The sequence below is a fragment of the Ambystoma mexicanum genome, chromosome 1q (genome assembly GCF_040938575.1).
Source record: "Ambystoma mexicanum isolate Mex_15411 chromosome 1q, UKY_AmexF1_1, whole genome shotgun sequence".
Classification (NCBI taxonomy): domain Eukaryota; kingdom Metazoa; phylum Chordata; class Amphibia; order Caudata; family Ambystomatidae; genus Ambystoma; species Ambystoma mexicanum.
In genome coordinates this window covers 505647906-505671071 of record NC_090922.1, presented here as the reverse complement: position 1 = coordinate 505671071, position 23166 = coordinate 505647906, and the positions used below count along the sequence as shown (strand labels likewise).

Below are 23166 nucleotides of genomic sequence, written 5' to 3'. Positions count from 1 at the left end.
TGTGCATGGGCAGTGCTGGGTATTAGTTCGGGAATATGGGGAGAAATGTGCATGGGCAGTGCTGGGTATTAGTTCTGGAATATGGGGAGCAATGTGCAATGGCAGGGCCTGGATATTAGTTCTGGAATATATATAGCGCTGTGCATTGGCAGGGCTGGATCCGGTGATTAGTTTTGGAATATAGGGAGCAATGAGCATGGGGAGGGCTGGGTTGTAGTATTATTTCTGGAATATGGCAGGCGCTGTGTATTGGCAGGGCTGGGTCTTGGTATTAGTTCTGGAATATGGGGCTGGGTCAGGGTATTAGTTGTGGAATATGGGTAGCGCTGTGCATTGGCTGGGCTGGGGCTGGGTATTAGTACTGGAATATAGCGTGCGCTGTGCTTTGGCAGGGCTGGGTCTGGGTATTCGTTCTGGAATATGGGGAGCAATGCGCATGGGCAGGGCTGGGTTGGGTTATTAGTTCTGGAATATAGGGAGCAATGTGCATGGGCAGGGCTGGGTATGGGTATTAGTTCTGGAATATGGGAGCAATGTGCATGGGCAGGGCTGGGTCTGGGTATTAGTTCTGGAATATGGGGAGCAATGTGCATGGGCAGGTCTAGGTATTAGTTCTGGAATATGGGGAGCAATGTGCATGGGCAGGGCTGGGCATTAGTTCTGGAATATGGGGAGCAATGTGCATGGGCAGGGCTGGGTCTTGGTATTCGTTCTGGAATATGAGGAGCAATGCACATGGGCAGTGCTGGGTATTAGTTCTGGAATATGGGGAGCAATGTGCATGGGCAGTGCTGGGCATTCGTTCTGGAATATGGGGAGCAATGTGCATGGGCAGGGCCGGGTCCTGGTATAAGTTCTGGAATATGGGGAGCAATCTGTATGGACAGGGCTGGGTATTAGTTCTGGAATATGGGGAGCAATGTGTATGGGCAGGGCTGGTTATTAGTTCTGGAATATGGGGAGCAATGTGCATGGGCAGGGCTGGGTATTAGTTCTCGAATATGGGGAACAATGTGCATGGGCAGGGCTGGGTATTAGTTCTCGAATATGGGGAACAATGTGCATGGGCAGGGCTGGGTATTAGTTCTACAATATGGGGAGCAATGTGCATCGGCAGGGCTGGGTATTAGTTCTCGAATATGGGGAGCAATGTGCATGGGCAGGGCTGGGTCTTGGTATTAGTTCTGGAATATGGGGAGCAATGTGTATGGGCAGGGCTCGGTATTCGTTCTGGAATATGGGGAGCAATGTGCATGGGCAGGGCTGGGTATTAGTTCTCGAATATGGGGAGCAATGTGCATGGGGAGGGCTGGGTATTAGTTCTCGAATATGGGAAGCAATGTGCATGGGCAGGGCTGGATATTAGTTCTGGAATATGGGGAGCAATGTGCATGGGCAGGGCTGGGTATTAGTTATGGAATATGGGGAGCAATGTGCATGGGCAGTGCTGGGTATTAGTTCTGGAATATGGGGAGCAATGTGCATGGGCAGGGCTGGGGCTGGGTATTAGTTCTCGAATATGGGGAGCAATGTGCATGGGCAGGGCTGGGTATTAGTTCTCGAATATGGGGAGCAATGTGCATGGGCAGGGCTGGGTATTAGTTCTCGAATATGGGGAGCAATGTGCATGGGCAGGGCTGGATATTAGTTCTGGAATATGGGGAGCAATGTGCATGGGCAGGGCTGGGTATTAGTTCTGGAATATGGGGAGCAATGTGCATGGGCAGTGCTGGGTATTAGTTCTGGAATATGGGGAGCAATGTGCATGGGCAGGGCTGGGTATTAGTTCTAGAATATGGCGGACGCTGTGCATTGGCAGGGCTGGGTATTAGTACTGGAATATAGCGAGCCCTGTGCTTTGGCAGGGCTGGGTATTAGTTCTGGAATATGGGGAGTAATGTGCATGGGCAGGGCCGGGTCTGGGTATTAGTTCTGGAATATGGGGAGCAATGTGCATGGGCAGGGCTGGGTCGGAGTATTAGGTTTGGAATATAGGGAGCAATGTGCATGGGCAGGACTAGGTCTGGGTATTAGTTCTAGAATATGGGGAGCAATGTGCATGGGCAGGGTCTGGGTATTAGTTCTGGAATATAGGGAGCAATGTGCATGGACAGGGCTGGGTATGGGTATTAGTTCTGGAATATAGGGAGCAATGTGCATGGGCAGGGCTGGGTATGGGTATTAGTTCTGGAATATAGGGAGCAATGTGCATGGGCAGGGCTGGGTATTAGTTCTGGAATATGGGGAGCAATGTGCACGGGAAGGGCTGGGTATTAGTTCTGGAATATGGGGAGCAATGTGCACGGGAAGGGCTGGGTATTAGTTCTGGAATATAGGGAGCAATGTGCATGGGCAGGGCTGGGTCTGGGTATTAGTTCTGGAATATGGGGAGCAATGTGCACGGGAAGGGCTGCGTATTAATTCTGGAATATGGGGAGCAATGTGCATGGGCAGGGGTGGGTCTTGCTATTAGTTCTGGAATATTGGGCGAAATGTGCATGGGCAGTGCTGGGTATTAGTTCTGGAATATGGGGAGCAATGTGCATGGGCAGTGCTGGGTATTAGTTCTGGAATATGGGGAGCAATGTGCAATGGCAGGGCCTGGATATTAGTTCTGGAATATATTGAGCGCTGTGCATTGGCTGGGTTGGATCCGGTGATTAGTTTTGGAATATAGGGAGCAATGAGCATGGGGAGGGCTGGGTTGTAGTATTATTTCTGGAATATGGCAGGCGCTGTGTATTGGCAGGGTTGGGTCTTGGTATTAGTTCTGGAATATGGGGCTGGCTCAGGGTATTAGTTGTGGAATATGGGTAGCGCTGTGCATTGGCTGGGCTGGGGCTGGGTATTAGTACTGGAATATAGCGTGCGCTGTGCTTTGGCAGGGCTGGGTCTGGGTATTCGTTCTGGAATATGGGGAGCAATGCGCATGGGCAGGGCTGGGTTGGGTTATTAGTTCTGGAATATAGGGAGCAATGTGCATGGGCAGGGCTGGGTATGGGTATTAGTTCTGGAATATAGGGAGCAATGTGTATGGGCAGGGCTGGGTATGGGTATTAGTTCTGGAATATAGGGAGCAAAGTGCATGGGCAGGGCTGGGTATTAGTTCTGGAATATAGGGATCAATGTGCATGGGCAGGGCTGGGTCTGGGTATTAGTTCTGGAATATGGGGAGCAATGTGCATGGGCAGGTCTGGGTATTAGTTCTGGAATATGGGGAGCAATGCACATGGGCAGTGCTGGGTATTAGTTCTGGAATATGGGGAGCAATGTGCATGGGCAGTGCTGGGCATTCGTTCTGGAATATGGGGAGCAATGTGCATGGGCAGGGCCGGGTCTTGGTATTAGTTCTGGAATATGGGGAGCAATGTGCATGGGAAGGGCTGGGTATGGGTATTAGTTCTGGAATATAGGGAGCAATGTGTATGGGCAGGGCCGGGTCTTGGTATAAGTTCTGGAATATGGGGAGCAATCTGTATGGACAGGGCTGGGTATTAGTTCTGGAATATGGGGAGCAATATGTATCGGCAGGGCTGGGTATTAGTTCTGGAATATGGGGTGCAATGTGCATGGGCAGGGCTGGGTATTAGTTCTACAATATGGGGAGCAATGTGCATCGGCAGGGCTGGGTATTAGTTCTGGAATATGGGGAGCAATGTGCATGGGCAGGGCTGGGTCTTGGTATTAGTTCTGGAATATGGGGAGCAATGTGTATGGGCAGGGCTGGGTATTCGTTCTGGAATATGGGGAGCAATGTGCATGGGCAGGGCTGGGTATTAGTTCTCGAATATGGGGAGCAATGTGCATGGGCAGGGCTGGGTATTAGTTCTCGAATATGGGGAGCAATGTGCATGGGCAGTGCTGGATATTAGTTCTGGAATATGGGGAGCAATGTGCATGGGCAGGGCTGGGTATTAATTCTGGAATATGGGGAGCAATGTGCATTGGCAGGGCTGGGTATTAGAACTGGAATATAGCGAGCCCTGTGCTTTGGCAGGGCTGGGTCTGGGTATTAGTTCTGGAATATGGGGAGCAATGTGCACGGGAAGGGCTGGGTATTAGTTTTGGAATATGGGGAGCAATGTGCATGGGCAGGGCTGGGTCTTGGTATTAGTTCTGGAATATTGGGAGCAATGTGCATGGGCAGGTCTGAGTATTAGTTCTGGAATATGGGTGCAGTGTGCATGGGCAGTGCTGGGTATTAGTTCTGGAATATGGGGAGCAATGTGCAATGGCAGGGCCTGGGTATTAGTTCTGGAATATATTGAGCGCTGTGCATTGGCAGGGCTGGATCTGGGTATTAGTTCTGGAATATAGGGAGCAATGTGCATGGGCAGGGCTGGTTCTGGGTATTATTTCTGGAATATGGCGGGCGCTGTGCATTGGCAGGGCTGGGTATTAGTTCTGGAATATGGGGAGCAATGTGCATGGGCAGGGCTGGGGTATTAGTTCTGGAATATAGGGAGCAATGTGCATGGGCAGGGCTGGGTCAGGGTATTAGTTGTGGAATATGGGTAGCGCTGAGCATTGGCTGGGCTGTGTCTGGGTATTAGTACTGGAATATAGCGAGTGCTGTGCATTGGCAAGGCTGGGTATTAGTTCTGGAGTATAGGGAGCAATGAGCATGGGCAGGGCTGGGTCTGGGTATTAGTTCTGGAATATGGCGGGGGCTGTGCATTGGCAGGGCTGGGGCTGGGTATTAATACTGGAATATAGCGAGCGCTGTGCTTTGGCAGGGCTGGGTTGGGGTATTAGTTCTGGAATATAGGGAGCAATGTGCATGGGCAGGGCTGGGTCAGGGTATTAGTTGTGGAATATGGGTAGCGCTGAGCATTGGCTGGGCTGTGTCTGGGTATTAGTACTGGAATATAGCGAGTGCTGTGCATTGGCAAGGCTGGGTATTAGTTCTGGAGTATAGGGAGCAATGAGCATGGGCAGCGCTGGGTCTGGGTATTAGTTCTGGAATATGGCGGGTGCTGTGCATTGGCAGGGCTGGGTATTAGTACTGGAATAAAGCGAGCGCTGTGCTTTGGCAGGGCTGGGTCTGGGTATTCGTTCTGGAATATGGGGAGCAATGTGCATGGGCAGGGTCTTAGTTCTGGAATATGGGGAGCAATGGGCAGGGCTGGGTCTGGGTATTAGTTCTGGAATATGGGGAGCAATGTGCATGGGCAGGGCTGGGTATGGGTATTAGTTCTGGAATATAGGGAGCAATGTGCATGGGCAGGGCAGGGTATGGGTATTAGTTCTGGAATATAGGGAGCAATGTGCATGGGCAGGACTGGGTCTGGGTATTAGTTCTGGAATATAGGGGGAGCAATGTGCATGGGCAGGGCTGGGTATTAGTTCTGGAATATGGGAGCAATGTGCATGGGCAGGGCTGGGTCTGGGTATTAGTTCTGGAATATGGGGAACAATGTGCATGGGCAGGTCTGGGTATTAGTTCTGGAATATGGGGAGCAATGTGCACGGGCAGGGGTGGGCATTAGTTCTGGAATATGGGGGGCAATGTGCATGGGCAGGGCTGGGCATTCGTTCTGGAATATGGGGAGCAATGTGTATGGGCAGGGCTGGGTATTAGTTCTGGAATATGGGGAGCAATGTGCATGGGCAGGGCTGGGTATTAGTTCTGGAATATGGGGAGCAATGTGTATGGGCAGGGCTGGGTATTGGTTCTGGAATATGGGGAGCAATGTGCATGGGCAGGGCTGGGTATTAGTTCTGGAATATGGGGAGCAATGTGCACGGGCATGGCTGGGCATTAGTTCTGGAATATGAGGAGCAATGTGCATGGGCAGGGCTGGGTCTTGGTATTCGTTCTGGAATATGAGGAGCAATGCGCATGGGCAGTGCTGGGTATTAGTTCTGGAATAAGGGGAGCAATGTGCATGGACAGTGCTGGGCATTCGTTCTGGAATATGGGGAGCAATGTGCATGGGCAGGGCCGGGTCTTGGTATTAGTTCTGGAATATGGGGAGAAATGTGCATGGGCAGGGCTGGGTATGGGTATTAGTTCTGGAATATAGGGAGCAATGTGTATGGGCAGGGCTGGGTATGGGTATTAGTTCTGGAATATAGGGAGCAATGTGCATGGGCAGGGCTGGGTCTGGGTATTAGTTCTGGAATATAGGGATCAATGTGCATGGGCAGGGCTGGGTCTGGGTATTAGTTCTGGAATATGGGGAGCAATGGGCAGGGCTGGGGCTGGGTATTAGTTCTGTAATATGGGAGCAATGTGCATGGGCAGGGCTGGGTCTGGGTATTAGTTCTGGAATATGGGGAGCAATGTGCATGGGCAGGTCTGGGTATTAGTTCTGGAATATGGGGAGCAATGTGCATGGGCAGGGCTGGGCAATAGTTCTGGAATATGGGGAGCAATGTGCATGGGCAGGGCTGGGTCTTGGTATTCGTTCTGGAATATGAGGAGCAATGCACATGGGCAGTGCTGGGTATTAGTTCTGGAATATGGGGAGCAATGTGCATTGGCAGTGCTGGGCATTCGTTCTGGAATATGGGGAGCAATGTGCATGGGCAGGGCCGGGTCCTGGTATAAGTTCTGGAATATGGGGAGCAATCTGTATGGACAGGGCTGGGTATTAGTTCTGGCATATGGGGAGCAATGTGTATGGGCAGGGCTGGTTATTAGTTCTGGAATATGGGGAGCAATGTGCATGGGCAGGGCTGGGTATTAGTTCTCGAATATGGGGAACAATGTGCATCGGCAGGGCTGGGTATTAGTTCTCGAATATGGGGAGCAATGTGCATGGGCAGGGCTGGGTATTAGTTCTACAATATGGGGAGCAATGTGCATCGGCAGGGCTGGGTATTAGTTCTCGAATATGGGGAGCAATGTGCATGGGCAGGGCTGGGTCTTGGTATTAGTTCTGGAATATGGGGAGCAATGTGTATGGGCAGGGCTCGGTATTCGTTCTGGAATATGGGGAGCAATGTGCATGGGCAGGGCTGGGTATTAGTTCTCGAATATGGGGAGCAATGTGCATGGGCAGGGCTGGGTATTAGTTCTCGAATATGGGGAGCAATGTGCATGGGCAGGGCTGGATATTAGTTATGGAATATGGGGAGCAATGTGCATGGGCAGTGCTGGGTATTAGTTCTGGAATATGGGGAGCAATGTGCATGGGCAGGGCTGGGGCTGGGTATTAGTTCTCGAATATGGGGAGCAATGTGCATGGGCAGGGCTGGGTATTAGTTCTCGAATATGGGGAGCAAATTGCATGGGCAGGGCTGGGTATTAGTTCTCGAATATGGGGAGCAATGTGCATGGGCAGGGCTGGATATTAGTTCTGGAATATGGGGAGCAATGTGCATGGGCAGGGCTGGGTATTAGTTCTGGAATATGGGGAGCAATGTGCATGGGCAGTGCTGGGTATTAGTTCTGGAATATGGGGAGCAATGTGCATGGGCAGGGCTGGGGCTGGGTATTAGTTCTGGAATATGGGGAGAAATGTGCATGGGCAGGGCTGGGTCTTGGTATTCGTTCTGGAATATGAGGAGCAATGCACATGGGCAGTGCTGGGTATTAGTTCTGGAATATGGGGAGCAATGTGCACGGGAAGGGCTGGGTATTAGTTCTGGAATATAGCGAGCGCTGTGCTTTGGCAGGGCTGGGTCTGGGTATTCGCTCTGGAATATGGGGAGCAATGAGCATGGGCAGGGCTGGGTCTGGGTATTAGTTCTAGAATATGGCGGGTGCTGTGCATTGGCAGGGCAGGGTATTAGTACTGGAATATAGCGAGCGCTGTGCTTTGGCAGGGCTGGGTCTGGGTATTCGTTCTGGAATATGGGGAGCAATGTGCATGGGCAGGGCTGGGTCTTAGTTCTGGAATATGGGGAGCAATGGGCAGGGCTGGGTCTGGGTATTAGTTCTGGAATATGGGGAGCAATGTGCATGGGCAGGGCTGGGTATGGGTATTAGTTCTGGAATATAGGGAGCAATGTGCATGGGCAGGGCAGGGTATGGGTATTAGTTCTGGAATATAGGGAGCAATGTGCATGGGCAGGGCTGGGTCTGGGTATTAGTTCTGGAATATAGGGAGCAATGTGCATGGGCAGGGATGGGTCTGGGTATTAGTTCTTGAATATGGGGAGCAATGTGCATGGGCAGGGCTGGGTATTAGTTCTGGAATATGGGAGCAATGTGCATGGGCAGGGCTGGGTCTGGGTATTCGTTCTGGAATATGGGGAACAATGTGCATGGGCAGGTCTGGGTATTAGTTCTGGAATATGGGGAGCAATGTGCACGGGCAGGGCTGGGCATTAGTTTTGGAATATGGGGGGCAATGTGCATGGGCAGGGCTGGGCATTCATTCTGGAATATGGGGAGCAATGTGTATGGGCAGGGCTGGGTATTAGTTCTGGAATATGGGGAGCAATGTGCATGGGCAGGGCTGGGTATTAGTTCTGGAATATGGGGAGCAATGTGTATGGGCAGGGCTGGGTATTAGTTCTGGAATATGGGGAGCAATGTGCATGGGCAGGGCTGGGTAATAGTTCTAGAATATGGGGAGCAATGTGTATGGGCAGGGCTGGGTATTAGTTCTGGAATATGGGGAGCAATGTGTATGGGCAGGGCTGGGTATTAGTTCTAGAATATGGGGAGTGATGTGCATGGGCAGGGTTGGATATTAGTTCTGGAATATGGGGAGCAAAGTGCATGGGTAGGTCTGGGTATTATTTCTGGAATAAGGGAGCAATGTGCATGTGTAGGGCTGGGTCTGGGTATTAGTTCTGGAATATGGGGAGCAATGTGTATGGGCAGGGCTGGGTATTAGTTCTGGAATATGGGGAGCAATGTGTATGGGCAGTGCTGGGTATTAGTTATGGAATATGGGGAGCAATGTGCATGGGCAGGGCTGGGTATTAGTTCTGGAATATGGGGAGCAATGTGTATGGGCAGGGCTGGGTATTAGTTCTGGAATATGGGGAGCAATGTGCATGGGCAGTGCTGGGCATTAGTTCTGGAATATGGGGAGCAATGTGCATGGGCAGGGCTGGGCCTTGCTATTAGTTCTGGAATATGGGGAGCAATGCACATGGGCAGTGCTGGGTATTAGTTCTGGAATATGGGGAGCAATGTGCATGGGCAGTGCTGGGCATTCGTTCTGGAATATGGGGAGCAATGTGCATGGGCAAGGCTGGGTCTTGGAATTAGTTCTGGAATATGGGGAGCAATGTGTATGGGCAGGGCTGGGTGTTAGTTCTGAAATATGGGGAGCAATGTGCATGGGCAGGGCTGGGTATTAGTTCTGGAATATGGGGAGCAATGTGCATGGGCAGGGCTGGGTATTAGTTCTACAATATGGGCAGCAATGTGCATGGGCAGGGCCGGGTATTAATTCTCGAATATGGGGAGCAATATGCATGGGCAGGGCTGGATCTTGGTATTAGTTCTGGAATATGGGGAGCAATGTGTATGGGCAGGGCTGGGTATTAGTTCTGGAATATGGGGAGCAATGTGTATGGGCAGGGCTGGGTATTAGTTCTGTAATATGGGGAGCAATGTGCATGGGCAGGGCTGGATTTTAGTTCTGGAATAAGGGAGCAATGTGCATGTGTAGGGCTGGGTCTGGGTATTAGTCATGCCATATAGGGAGACATGTGCATGCTCCTGCTGAAGTGGCAGGAAGTGCTGCACATCAGGATGGGAAAGCCTGATTATTCTTTCATCTCAGTCCGTGACACCCTGGCTGGCTCCTCTATTCAGTTTGCGACACATTTGCTGTGCTTTACTTCCATTTCATCACACAATACTAATGCTCCCTGTGCATTTGAAAAGAAATTGAAAGTGCACCCCTTCCATTCTGTGGCTCTGCACATTCTGTGTGACCTGCCCTGTGCTACCTTCCCATTGTGTGACCCCGTGTCTGTGATCTTTTCCTGTTCTGTGACACCCTTCCTTTTCAACCCTTTCTCTGACTGGATTCTGGGACACCGTTTCTCCAATAGCCTCCCTTTGTATGACACTTTTGTGTTATCTACCCATTGAGTGACACCTTGTCTATGCACACCTCCCATTGTGTAAATCAGTGTTCTCTCTTAATGTTCTGCGACACACTGGTCGTGCTGTGCTGCCATTCGGTGGCACCCAGGCAGTGCACACCACTCCTCCCAATGCTGTGGCACCATGGCATTGTTATCTTCCCAACGTGTGACACCTTGTCAGTGTGACACCTTATCAGTGCACACCTCCCATTCCGTGAAACATTTTCTGTGCTCTCTTCCTGTTCCACGACACCCTGGTTGTGCCTGCCTTCTACTCTAATGCACCATGTAGTGCAAACCACTCCTCCTGCACGATGCTGTGACACCTTGTCTTTGTTATATTCCCATTGGGTGACACGTTGTTCTATGACACTCTGGCTGTGCTCGCCTTCCATGGTGTGGCCACTGACAAGTGCACAGACAGCACCCCACACCTCCCGCTCGATTCCGTGATGCCTCATCTGTCCCAGCTTCCCTTTGTGTAACACCTTGTCCTTGCAAACCCCCCATTTTGTGACACTCTGGCTGTACTCTCCTTCCATTCTGTGGCACCGTGTCTGTGCACAGTTCATATTCTATAAAACCTTGCCTGTGCTCTCTCCCTGGTCTCTGACACCCCTGGCTGTGAGCCCACCCCCAGCCCCACTCGATCCTGTGACATCTTTTCTGTGTTATAGTCCCACTGTGTGACACCTCGTTTGTGCTCATCTCCCATGTGCAACATCTTGTCTCTGTAGCCCCCTGCCGGCCTCTTGATTCTGTGACATCTTTTCTGTGTTATCGGCCCACTGTGTGACACCTCGTTTGTGCTCATCTCCCATGTGCAACATCTTGTCTCTGTAGCCCCCTGCCGCCCTCTCGATTCTGTGACATCTTTTCTATGTTATCATCCCATTGTGTGACACCTACACCACCTTTTGCACACTTCTCGCATGTAACATCTTGTCTCTTCAGCCCCCTCCACCCACTCGATTGTGTGACACTTTGGCTGTGCTATCTTACCATTGTGTGACACCTTTGCTCTGCACTACTCCAATATATATGTGTGACACACTGGTGGTGCTCGCCTTCAATTGTGTGACCTTGGCTGTAATGTGTTCTCCAATGCAGCTAAGGAGAAGACCCAGAGCTTCGCCAAGTCCTGTGGAAAGTCCAAGGACTGCAAGCTCCTGTCCAGCATGAGCAACGAGCAAGTGAAGATTATGTCCACCAGCAAGTGCTGCAACACAGACCGCTGCACGCCGGAGCCCGTCAGCGGTAAGTACAAGTATCCGCTGCTCAGTCACGACTGAGCAACCTTCCGGGGGCTGCCAGCACATATTCACCCCATGTTAATGTTAATGGGTCGTGTACCGCACACTCTTGCCACTTGCGTGGCCTCCTGGCGCTGTAGCGGATCTGCAATGGAAGGAGGGTTTGGGTATGTTAGTGGGATCAAGAGGGAGATGAGCAAGAGAGCTTTGATGCGCTGTTGGCAGCTTCAGTTCGGAGAAACTGGTCACTGAGCGTAGGTGTGTTTTCAGTTGGTAGCCGTCATGTGGTGTTGAGGTAGGATGTGGTTTTGTGCTGGGTGTTGTGAAGTGGGTGCGGTTTGTGGGTGGCGGTAGAGATGTGGATGTGTTTGGTTCAGAGTTTGAGGGTATGCAGAATGATGGGTTTTCAGTACAGTTACTTAGGAGTAACACATTTACTACCCCCAACAATCACTGGCGTAACAGGGGCCCCCACAACCCCCGCGGTGTGGGGGGCCCCGCCAGCACATGTCCTGGGAGGGGGCCCCAATAAAAAAAATAAAAAATGAAAATATTGTTTTCTAAAAAAAGAAAATGTTTCTTTTGAAATTCACTCTGCATTCATAAAGAACATTTCTGAAACAGAAATAATTTCTTTATGAAGGCAGAGTGACTACAAAAAGAAACTTTCTTTTTTAAGTCCTAGGGTCTTTCTACCCCATGACATGGAAGACCCTAGACTGGAGGCCTACATGTCATGGGGCGGGGGGAGCCCTATGACTTCAAAAAGAAATAGTTTGTTTTGCAGTCACTCAGCCTTCATAAAGAAATTATTTTTGGTTATGGTTCGGTCCTTAACTGAAATAATTTCTTTATGAAGTTATAGTGGGCCTCATCACGAGTTGGGTGGTAATGCGGGTGGTATTGCCACCGGCGCTATTAGCCCTACCGCCAAACCCCCCGGCGCTATTAGCGCTGGATCACGGGTTTGGCGGAACGGTTAGTGCCCATTCCCCATTTGGCCCATTCGGGAATTCCTCATTCCCCATTGGGCCCAATGGAGAAAATTCGCACTATTACCGCAGGCGGATTTCCCGCCGGCGGTAATAGCCCCGAAAATCGGCTCTGAGCCTGGGGGAAATCTGCCAAGGTCATGATCTGGCAGACCCTTAAATGCAGCGCATTTAAGGGTTACCGCCAGACTCGTGATGAGGCCCAGTGACTTAAAAAAGAAACAATGGGGCTCATTCTGACCATGCCGGTTCGGAAACAATGGTGCTGGTAAGCTTACAGGCACTGTTGTTTCCAGACGGGCATATTACAGGTCTGCCTGCTGGGGCTGCCATGCCCGACAGGTCTGACCCTGACAGGCACAGCAGCCACGGTAAGCAGACCCGTCACGGAAGCACCGGCACTGTTAACAATGGTGCAGGTGCTTCCGTGTACCCATTCCCGTGGAGTCTGAGGATTATCAAAACTACCGGCATCTGATTTCCCGGCCGCCGGACTTGAAATAGCACGGTGGGACCGAGAAGTCAGGTGCTAGTCATTTTTTACGGGTCAGGCGGCAACCCGCCGGTAGCACCGGCACGGTTACCGCTGGACCCGTAATGAGCCCCAATTTCTTTTTGAAGTAATAGGGCGGCTCCCCTCAACTCCATGACGTGTGCGTGTGTGAGTCTATGGTGAAAGGGTGCACACTCAAATGTATAGGTGGCTGCCTGTGTGTGTATGGTGAAAGGGTGCACACTGAAATGTATGCGTGGCTGTCTGGGTGTGCCTGCATGGTGAAAGGGTGCACACTTAAATGTATAGGTGGCTGCCTGTGTGAGTGTATGGTGAAAGGGTGCACTCTTAAATGTATGGATGACTGGGTGTGTATATGGTGAATGGTGTGTGTGCTTGTGTACAGGGTCACAACAAAACCTTCATTTCCGGGGGGGTAGCCCTTCAAATGTTGGGAGAGGCGCTAACTTCACAGGCAGTGGGGATGGGGATACTTATTTGTTTGGGGGCATCCAACTTATTTACGCATTTAAATGACACGATTCTAGTGCAGATTCAATGTTACAAGCAGTTAACTCTCTCCTTTAAGTCTCCTGTTCCCTCTCTACCCTTCCAATGACTCCCCTGGCATGCAAGTACTAAACCCACATCACAATTTCAATTGCCTAAACAATGTGGCATTTGAATGCAGGTACTAACAGTGAAATGCTTTACGCTGGTAATTGCTGGGTTCTTGTTAACAGCAAAAAGCAGGTGCCGTTTAATATCTGTGTCCTGTTCGGTCCGGCAACTGCTCTAAAGGTTAGCCAGGTTGAGTCAATAGAGCCCAACATTTCAGGGGGGGTAGTGCTGAAGCCCAGTCAACTCAATGGTGTTGCGCCACTACTTGTGTTTAATGCCTTGCTTACTCCTAGCCCTATTCTTCCTCGTCCCAGTACTTATCTATGAGGCAGTACTTGTGTGTGAAGCACTCTGCCTCCTACACAAGTACTGGGAAGAGGTATAGGTACATGGAGGTAATGCCGATTTAGATACCTGTAATCTTCATCACTCCTAGTCCCTCTGTTCCTCATCCCAGTACTTACCTATGAGACAAGGAGCCTCATACGTAAGCTCTGGGACAAGGAAGAGGGAAGTGGAGGTAATTCTGGGCAAAGGAGCTGATTGTGGAGGTTGGGGTAGTAGGTGGCAGGGAGAGGGGATGTGTGGGGGCGGGATTGTGTGATAAATCATAATGGATGTCCATGTCCAAGCTAAGCAGGCATGATATGTGGTATTAGTGGCTAGAGAGGCATTTTGGTGCAGCCAGTCTAGTCATTCCTCAGTTTGGTATGACTTTCTTTTAACTGGACATTTCTGATAAAGCAGTCCTGCTAACTTTAATTACCTGGCTAGATTGGCATTTGGGTGCTGCCAGTCTAGCCATTTCTTACTGCGGCATTGTATATTTTTCTAGGCATCTGTGATAAAATGATATGATACAAGTCATTTATAACGCGCCTGTACACAAGTGTACACAAAGGGAGGGAAGATAGAGGGAGGACAAGACAAACAATCTCACTAGGCCTTGTGTCATTGCGAGAACGAGAAGTGCAGGGGGGAAGGGAGGGATGGAAGTGCAAGTGAGAGGGGAGGGGAAAACAGGGTAGCAATGCTCTGAGTAAGTGCAGCCAGGGCAGAGCGGCTTTTGGTTGTGCAAGGAGAACAAGGGACTGCAGGGTTACAGCCCCTAAGTGCATGGTACGCCCAGAGGCAGTGCAAGGGTGACCAATCAAGGAAGAGCCTGAACTCAGAGAGACTCTGAGGGTAGCCAAGCAGCCAGTCGGTAAAGCAGACAGGTAGGTCAGCAGGGGAGGGATAGAGAGAGAGAGAGAGAAAGCAGCAGAGAAGAGGAAAGTTTTGATCTGCTTCCGAAACTTCAGGTTGTCCGGCTCAAGTTTGAGAGGGGCAGGGAGGCCATTCCAGAGGGAGGCACCAGCAGTGGAGAGAGGTCTACCCCCACTCTCTGCCTGGAGAAACGTCTAAGCCTTAGAGAGTTGGAGGTAGCTGAGTTAAGGGCTAGAGAAAGAAGGTATTTTGGAAGAGATCATTGGATTTAGTGTGGGCCCCGGCCCCAGAAAGCCTTGTGGACAATGCAAAGGTTCTTGAACTTGATCCTTGCAACCAACCGGAGCCAGTGGAGAGATTTCAGGGCTGGAGAAATACAATCCCAGGGCTTGAGGCCAAGGGTAAGTCTTGCAGTCCTGTTCTGGATTAGTTGCAGATGACGGAAACTAGAGGAAGGCAGATTCAGAAAGTGGCTGTTGCAGTAGTCCAGCCTACAGAGAACCAGGGCTCTGGAGACTGTGAGCTTCTGGTGGAAAGTGAGAAAGGGAAGAGTCCCTTTGAGGAGGAGCAGCTGGTAGTGGGACTTCTTGGTGATGTCCGAGATGTGAGTAGAGAAAGAGAGTGTGGCGTTGAAGATGACACCAAGGTTTCTTGCCTTGCAGGAAGGCCAAGGAAGATAGCCCAAGGCGGTCTGCTGTAGTGTGAGAGGAAACGCAGAGGCAAAAGTCCCAATGAGAAGGATCTCCGTCTTACTGGCATTAAGGCAGAGATCGTTGGAGGCGCACCAATCTGAATCGTGGATAGACAGTCAGGAATGAGCGGGAGAGGAGAGGAGGCTGAGGGGAGCCTGAAAGAAAGCCGAGTCATCCGCATAACACTGAAAGTTATCAGATCAGGGAGATCAGGGAGGCCAAAGTGGCCAAGTAGAGGTTGCAAAACCAGGGTGAGAGGATAGAGCCCTGTGGAACGCCACAGGTAGAGAGAGGTGGCAGAGAGAATTGGACCAAGATGGACCTGGGAGTGGAGGGGCGGTCCAAGTGGAAGGAGGTCAGTCACTCTAGGGTCTGATCCGTGATGCCCAGGTTCTCACAGAGTCGATTGATCAGGATGGTGACGTTGACCCTGTCGAAAGCAGAGGAAAGATGAAGGATGAGAACAGAAGGAATGCTGGAATCAATGTTAGAGAGCAGATCTGAAGCCAGACTGATGGTCATGGAGACAACCAACATATTCAGTGTGGAGAGTAAGCTGGGAGATGGCAAGCTTTTCCAAGAGTTTGCTCAGGAAAGGGGTGATGGAGATTGAGCCAAATTTTTCCCCGGCAGGTAGGACCAGCAGATGGCTTCTTGAGGAGTGGTTGCACAAGGGAGTGCATAAGGGGAGAGGGGAATGTTGCAGTGGCGAAAGAGTGATTACAGAAATCGGCCAAGGCTGGAGTGAGGGAGTCAATATGGTCTTTGACGGTTCTGGAGGAGCAGCGGAGCACCTGTTTGGATGACACTTTCACAGATCGGACTTGTCTAGAAACCTTGTCAGGTGTTGTCAGAGAGAAAGAGGAAAAAGGAGGAGGAGAGGTAGAGATGGCCAAAGGAGGCCGAGAGAGGAAGAGGAGATAGAGGACAGGATGTCCTGAGATTTAGCAGAGAAGTGAGAGGCCAGAGCTTTACAGAGGGCCTGAGGGGGAACAGGAGGGGTATAGACCACAACAGGATTGGCCAGTTCTTTGCAGATTTTAAAGAGTTTGGCCGTGTTGTTAGAGGCCGCGGAGACACACGCTTTCATGTGTGCCCTCTTCTTGATGAGTGTTATTGCTTGGAGTGGCATTTTGGTGCAACCACTCTAGGTATGTCTAAATGTGGCCTGGCATGCTTTACTGTAATGTTATTACGTGTCTATGCTGGTGTACATTGTGCAGCCAGTGGGACATGTTTTCAATGTGGCGTGGCATGGCATTTTTAATAGCAAAGCATTAATGTTCCTGTGCGCTGTTGGTGACTTGCATGTAATGGATTGTGTTACCCTACAAAACAATTGCAAACACTCTGGCTTTATAGCCAATTTATCTCAGAATGTTTGCTGTATATTGCATTAAAACACATATTTATATCTTTCTCCTAGTGCAGTGTGCTGCATACCCCTTCAGCAGCACGTTCATGCGTAATGCGCAAGCGTGACAATCTAGGCCGGTCCAGAGTGTGGCGCAACCCGTGATTTGTTGCTGAGTTGGGGGGCCCCCTCAGCATGGCTTGCAGGGGGCCCCCACATTTTGTGTTACGCCACTGCCAACAATCCGTATAAGTGTGGTACTTGTCCCAAAATTGCACATAGGAAGGAAAGGCTTAGCACTTCCTGACCCCCATGATACAGAGGTTCTCTCCTAGGAAATGTGCAAAATCACACATTTTACATCAAGAGCTGAACAGAAATGGTCTAGGAATGGACAGGCAGCTTTGAGGGGCCACTCATGATATATACCTTAAACTCCCAGGATAGACCGGGGGCGATTGTATCCTTCTAGAGCATTTCCAAAAAACCAGGATCAAATGCTACATGTTACAGCACAATTGCCGCAATACATTGGCTTAAAAGCCACAGGAGGCAAATGCCTGTGTCTGGAATAGTTGCTGGTACTCTTGTTCAGAAGAGAATTGACTGGCATTGCGGATGTTACTGCCCTTATAGGTATGATCAGACCTATACGCAGAGGGAGATTGGCATCGGGTATGGCACAGAGAGCTAGACTGAGATTCAAGACCTCTACAGTGGGTTAGAGCCTGTAGCTATCTCAGCTTTTGTTTGTTCTCAGATGAGGACGCCTCATAGTGTTTGCAGGTTCTACAGGGTGTTCAGCTATCCCTGCAAGCAACGGACTAAATTTTGTCAACACACACAGCCATCTCCCTTTACTTCGGCCTCCCACTCCCAGTCCGCAATCCAGTCCGGGTGTGTTGTTAATGATCTCTGCCTTAATGCCACTAAGACAGAGATCATCCTCGTTGGGACCCCTGCTCCCGTTTTCCTACTTTCACTCTGGCCGACTACCCTTGGTCCTGCACACTCACCCGCTAGTGAGGCAAAATATCTGGGGGTTATCTTTGACTCTACTCTCTCCTTCTCTTCTCACATCTCGGACATGTCCAGAATGTCCCACTACCAGCTGCACATCCTCAGAGGTATACTGCCTTTTATCACCTTTGCCCAGAGGCTCATTGTCTACAGAGCCCTGGTTCTCTTCAGACTGGACTACTGTAACAGTCTTTTTCTCAATCTTCCTACCTCTAATCTCCGACCTCTCCAACTTATCCAGAACAGAATCGCATGACTTATCCTTGGCCTCAAGCCCAGGGAACACATCGCTCTGGTGCTAAAATCCCTCCATTGGCTCCCCATGGCTGCAAGGATCAAGTTCAAGTCCCTCTGCATAGTCCACACGGCTTTCTGGGGCAGGTATCCCTACAACCTACAATGCTCTCATCCTAAATACTCCCCCTCCAGAGCCCTCTGCTCGGCTTCCTCCAACTCCCTGCGGATGACCTGTTTCTCCAAACAGAGATTTGGGGGTAGATCCTTATCTTCTGCAGGTGCCTCCCTCGGGAACAGCATACCTGCCTCTGCGTCCCTAAAGTTCCGGTCGTCCTACTTTGTTGACGGCCAACATTATGGTTATGTGCCAAGACCGCTAGAAGAGTCCGATTTATCATGCCTTCCATGCCAAAATGCAATCTTTTGGGCCTGTACTTTAGGCACATATTGTGGAACACCTCCAAATCTCCTGTGTGGCAGAATTCCGTGAGTCCCCTCAAATCTCTTGTTATAGTTTTATCAAATACAATCTTTTCAATGGCTTTGTGAGTGGGTGATGAAGGAATCAACCACTTCTTCTTCCGTGCCTCCTCTGTGGACAAATGGCCATGTTCACATTTGTGGAAATGCTCATTTGTCGACCATCGATGTACGTTGCTACAGTGCAACATTACTGACCGCCATTTTTCCAGTAGAATTTCCAACGACCCTTCACATGTTTTTGAGCTCCACCAAAGATGGTTGCTGATTGACTTGGACCACTGTGAAATACCTTGCATATCTTTTTTTTTTCCTGCAGCCGACAATTTTTTATTGATTGTTTTTGCAAGATGCCATACGTCAAATTGGTGATTTATATTTTTGTACTCTTCTCTCATTGTCTTGGCAATTGAAACGTGTCTGTCCGTGGCTATCAGGTCGATCACCATTCCCCGCGATTGTAGTTCTTGCAATGATGCTACAAAGCCAACTTTCTCCATGGCCACTGAGGATGTACTTTGTGACACCTGCACGACCACCGAACTCACAATTTTCTTACTTTCCATGTCCTGAAAGTGGTAGGTGCAGTACTTGGCTGAAAATCCTGGGCTGTCGCACTGTCCATCACCGGCTAGCCTGAACCGTTTGCCCGCGAATGTACTATCAATAGACATTTTTTCCATTCTCCAAGCTTCGCTAATGGCTGGAAATAGATAATCGGTTTGGTATTTGTAGAACTGAGTTTTCGCAATGAAATGGATTCCCACAAACTGAAAGAAAGACTCTAACTTTTTAAAACTTGAACCACTAAAAAGTGCAGCCGCTGCACAAAGTAGATTGCCTGCTGGCAGTTGCCCCAGCATGGGTTGTGCAGACCATGCGAACGGATGATATTGTGTACAGGTGGCATGTATTTTAAGGTTAGTGCCTCGAATTGCACGAGTCACATTAATCAATGGCTCCCCACATACTTCCCCACCAACCCAATGCCCACATTTCATCATCATAATAATATCCATCAAACAGCTATCGAATACAATGAATTTGGCCTCTTTCCTTATACTGTCACTCTGCGTCCCAGCTGGTTCGGCCTGTAACGTTGAGGACATGTCACTCGCATGAAAGGTACAATCTCTGATATCATCTTCCGCTATGCTGAGTGATATTGATGGTGTTTCATTGTCGTCCACTTCATTCGCTTCCATTGCAACATCTGTTCCTTGTCCGGAGATGGGAGGAAAAAACAATGTCTTCAACTTTCGCGCGCTCTTATTTTTTGCGGGTGTGGATTCTGTGAATTGATCTCCGACTGCATCCAAACTACCAGGAGGACATTCACTATCAATGGCTGGTGGTGGTATAGCTCCGTTGTCAATCACTTCATATTCTTCCCATTGGCACGATGCATCTCCAGTCTCAAGTCCCTGCCAAAAGGTTTGACAAGCAACATCTCTCGTTCGCTTCACTGTCTGTGTAGATCTAGTTCTTACACCCACTCGCAACTAGAGGACAGATTAGAAAAGGGATGTTCAGTTTAAACACAACTTACAGTATTGAACTATTGACAGTGAAAGACAACATAATATAGTGAACAGGACACTAACCTTCTTTTGCTTTCTTTTCTTTGAAACTTTCTTGCCTCGAACTTCAACATCTGGACGCTGTTGCTCCGACTCGTGTGTGCATGTCTCCACTTCCTCTCGCGCTGCAACGACTATATTTTCATGATAAGCACATCCATCACTCACTGAGGCTCCATCGACTCCCTGAAACATAGAACTTTCATTAGTATGTATAATAATATTGAAAACACAAAATGTACTTGGGGACCAATACCCATACGTACATCTCAATAGCAAAACACGAATGAACGCATTGTGTAGAACATTCAAACGACAATAGTTCACGCATTGTTGATCTAGTTAGATTGAACTGTCAAGATCCATACCTCGGGCTCCGCATAGACTTCCATTGATGATATTATTGAAGATGACGCTTCAGCAACTCCCTGAAACACAGTAATTGCATTAGTATGGTTTTCTATTTTGTTTAAAAGAACATAAACTTTCTGCAGGCGTCAACGGCTCATCTAAATAGACCTGCACAAATGATCAGTTGTCTAAAATAAATAATGGATATCTAAATATGATTCGATTTGCTCCATCGTTGGAAGTGTCACCACCCAGAGATCTGCATCAACTACTAGGGGTGATGTTCTTGTTGAAGAAGCTCCGTCAGCTCCCTGAAACATAGTACTTGCGTTAATAAAGAAGGAAGTATAGCGGATGTAATCACGTCATTTGATCTCGCATGATTGATCTGTCAGTATCCATACCTCGAAATGCATAAGAACATCAAGGGACGCTGTAACTGCGGTGCACACTTCTGCAAGCTGTTGCGCCGACCCGTAACTGCATGCTCCCCCTTCTTCTTGGACTAATGCTCCATCGACTCCCTGAAACATAGGACTTTCATTAGTAATGAACACAATATTGAAAAAAGAAGACACATAGGAGGGCGACGACAGAAGGACATACCAATGGCTAAAAACGAAAGAAACATTGTGTGTAACAATCACGCTACAAGAATGCAAGATCTGATGATCTCCATCGATGGAACTGTCCGGAAACGTACCTCGAGCATCTGAGTGACATCTACGGTTGTCGTCAATGCGTTGGACTCCTCAGCATCTCCCTGAAAGACAGTACTTGCATTATTTTGGATAACAATAATTATAACTGAAAACAAAGACTAGAGGACGAGTACTGTGGTGTACCATTAGGTAAAATAATTACACGATCAATTAAAACTATTGATTTACATGCCTAAAACAAGTCAGTGTCAGAATAGCTAAGTAAGATTACCCGATAGGCGCTTGAAGTGGCTGATGACTGCAATAACGACACGGATGGAGAATCTTCCGCCTTCATATTGAGTGGATACATAAATGGGGAAATTATTGTTAGCTAATGCTACACACTACCGCAAGGCCGAGAGACAAATACGTAAACTTGACTCACCAGTGGAGGGATGTGGACGAATAGAGTGGGAATAGCGGTTGAGAGCAATTTTCGCCTCGCTCGCAGTGTTTTCTTCTTTATTAGCAATGATGTGGAGTACATGTCTGGGCTAAAGTGCCTGCTGCAGATGCGGTATCGATCACCCCTCTTGTCCGCAAAGACTTCTAGGACTCTACTTTCTATCTCAGAGGCTGGATATCCGCAATATCGGACCCATTCTCTTATCTGATCTATTGTCTTAGGGAAAACATGCATTATAGTACCTTCAGATTTGTTATGAGTCTTCGAAGGGCAACCGCCAATGGAACAGGCAGGCATTATGGAAAGTTCTGAAAAGTAAAGATCAACAATTCTCTATGAATACCAATGTGTTAAAACATTAAATGACACATAAAAGGTTCAATGCAAGGTCCGTTTTGGTTCTTGGAACTATACACGTTATTCACATGCGGATAAGTATTTCAATAACTTTCAAAAAATAGAAAAAGTAATTTGACTAAACTCAGAACATGTGACTAGTTCCTTGCATGTACTGTCGTGAACGAAAAGAAAACATGGATGCAATTTGATGACTACTAGCAAATAGATATAAATTAAAAAATTGGACGCAAAATGATTATGGTACATGGACTTACCTTGACGAACAAACAGTTAGATGCAGGGATCAGAGTAGTTTCTTGTCGTAGAACAGGGAGCAGTTCACAGGTTGCAAACTGACGAGTTTGCTCAAAGTGGTCACGGAAGTTCACAGAGACGAAGAGCAGATAACCAGCACCTTCACGGGTTGACTAGCAAAGCGCAAAGAAGTTCTCATTAGAAATATGAAGTGGGTTATAAAGAATTCGAAACAGGGGTGTGTTTGTGAATGAATGACGTGTATATGTCGTGGCATTATGCGGATTGCAGGGGGGCGTCCAGCGTGAGGGGGGATGCTTGGCAGGAGACACGGGGTCTGGAGGTAGACATGGGAACAACAACCCATGCTCTATAGACCACTTTGAAGTGTACATGGTCTTTGGCACCTCTTGGCCTTTATCGCTCCCTGACAGCTCCACTTGCCAGCAGCGCAAGTACCCTGGTGCGAACTGCCTTTGATAGGGCGGGGGGGGTGGATCGGGGCGGTGGTCGTGCAGACAAGACACAGGAAGACTCGTGAATGGAGACACACTTATGTGGATTGCAGGGGGGCGTCCAGCGTGAGGGGGGATGCTTGGCAGGAGACACGGGGTCTGGAGGTAGACATGGGAACAACAACCCATGCTCTATAGACCACTTTGAAGTGTACATGGTCTTTGGCACCTCTTGGCCTTTATTGCTCCCTGACAGCTCCACTTGCCAGCAGCGCAAGTACCCTGGTGCGAACTGCCTTTGATAGGGCGGGGGGGGGTGGATCGGGGCGGTGGTCGTGCAGACAAGACACAGGAAGACTCGTGAATGGAGACACACTTATGTGGATTGCAGGGGGGCGTCCAGCGTGAGGGGGGATGTTTGGCAGGAGACACAGGGTCTGGAGGTAGACATGGGAACAACAACCCATGCTCTATAGACCACTTTGAAGTGTACATGGTCTTTGGCACCTCTTGGCCTTTATCGCTCCCTGACAGCTCCACTTGCCAGCAGCGCAAGTACCCTGGTGCGAACTGCCTTTGATAGGGCGGGGGGGGGGGGTGGATCGGGGCGGTGGTCGTGCAGAGAAGACCCGTTTGCCGCAGGGCCTCACCAAGGAGAGGCCATCTAACTGAATGTAAGAGGATGGCTGCAGGATCTACTACATGGAAGGCAGGGGGGTGAGTTTA

The 23166-nt window shown here is 49.4% G+C and overlaps 1 protein-coding gene across 1 annotated transcript in view; it reads left to right on the top strand.

Annotated features, from left to right (window-relative positions):
• The window catches only part of PINLYP (phospholipase A2 inhibitor and LY6/PLAUR domain containing), a 118828-nt gene that overhangs the window by 49137 nt on the left and 46525 nt on the right, over positions 1-23166 (top strand). Inside the window, exon 3 of the mRNA XM_069640869.1 lies at positions 11113-11259. Within this exon, the coding sequence (XP_069496970.1) occupies positions 11113-11259 (147 nt within the window). The remainder of the gene's footprint in view (positions 1-11112; positions 11260-23166) is intronic.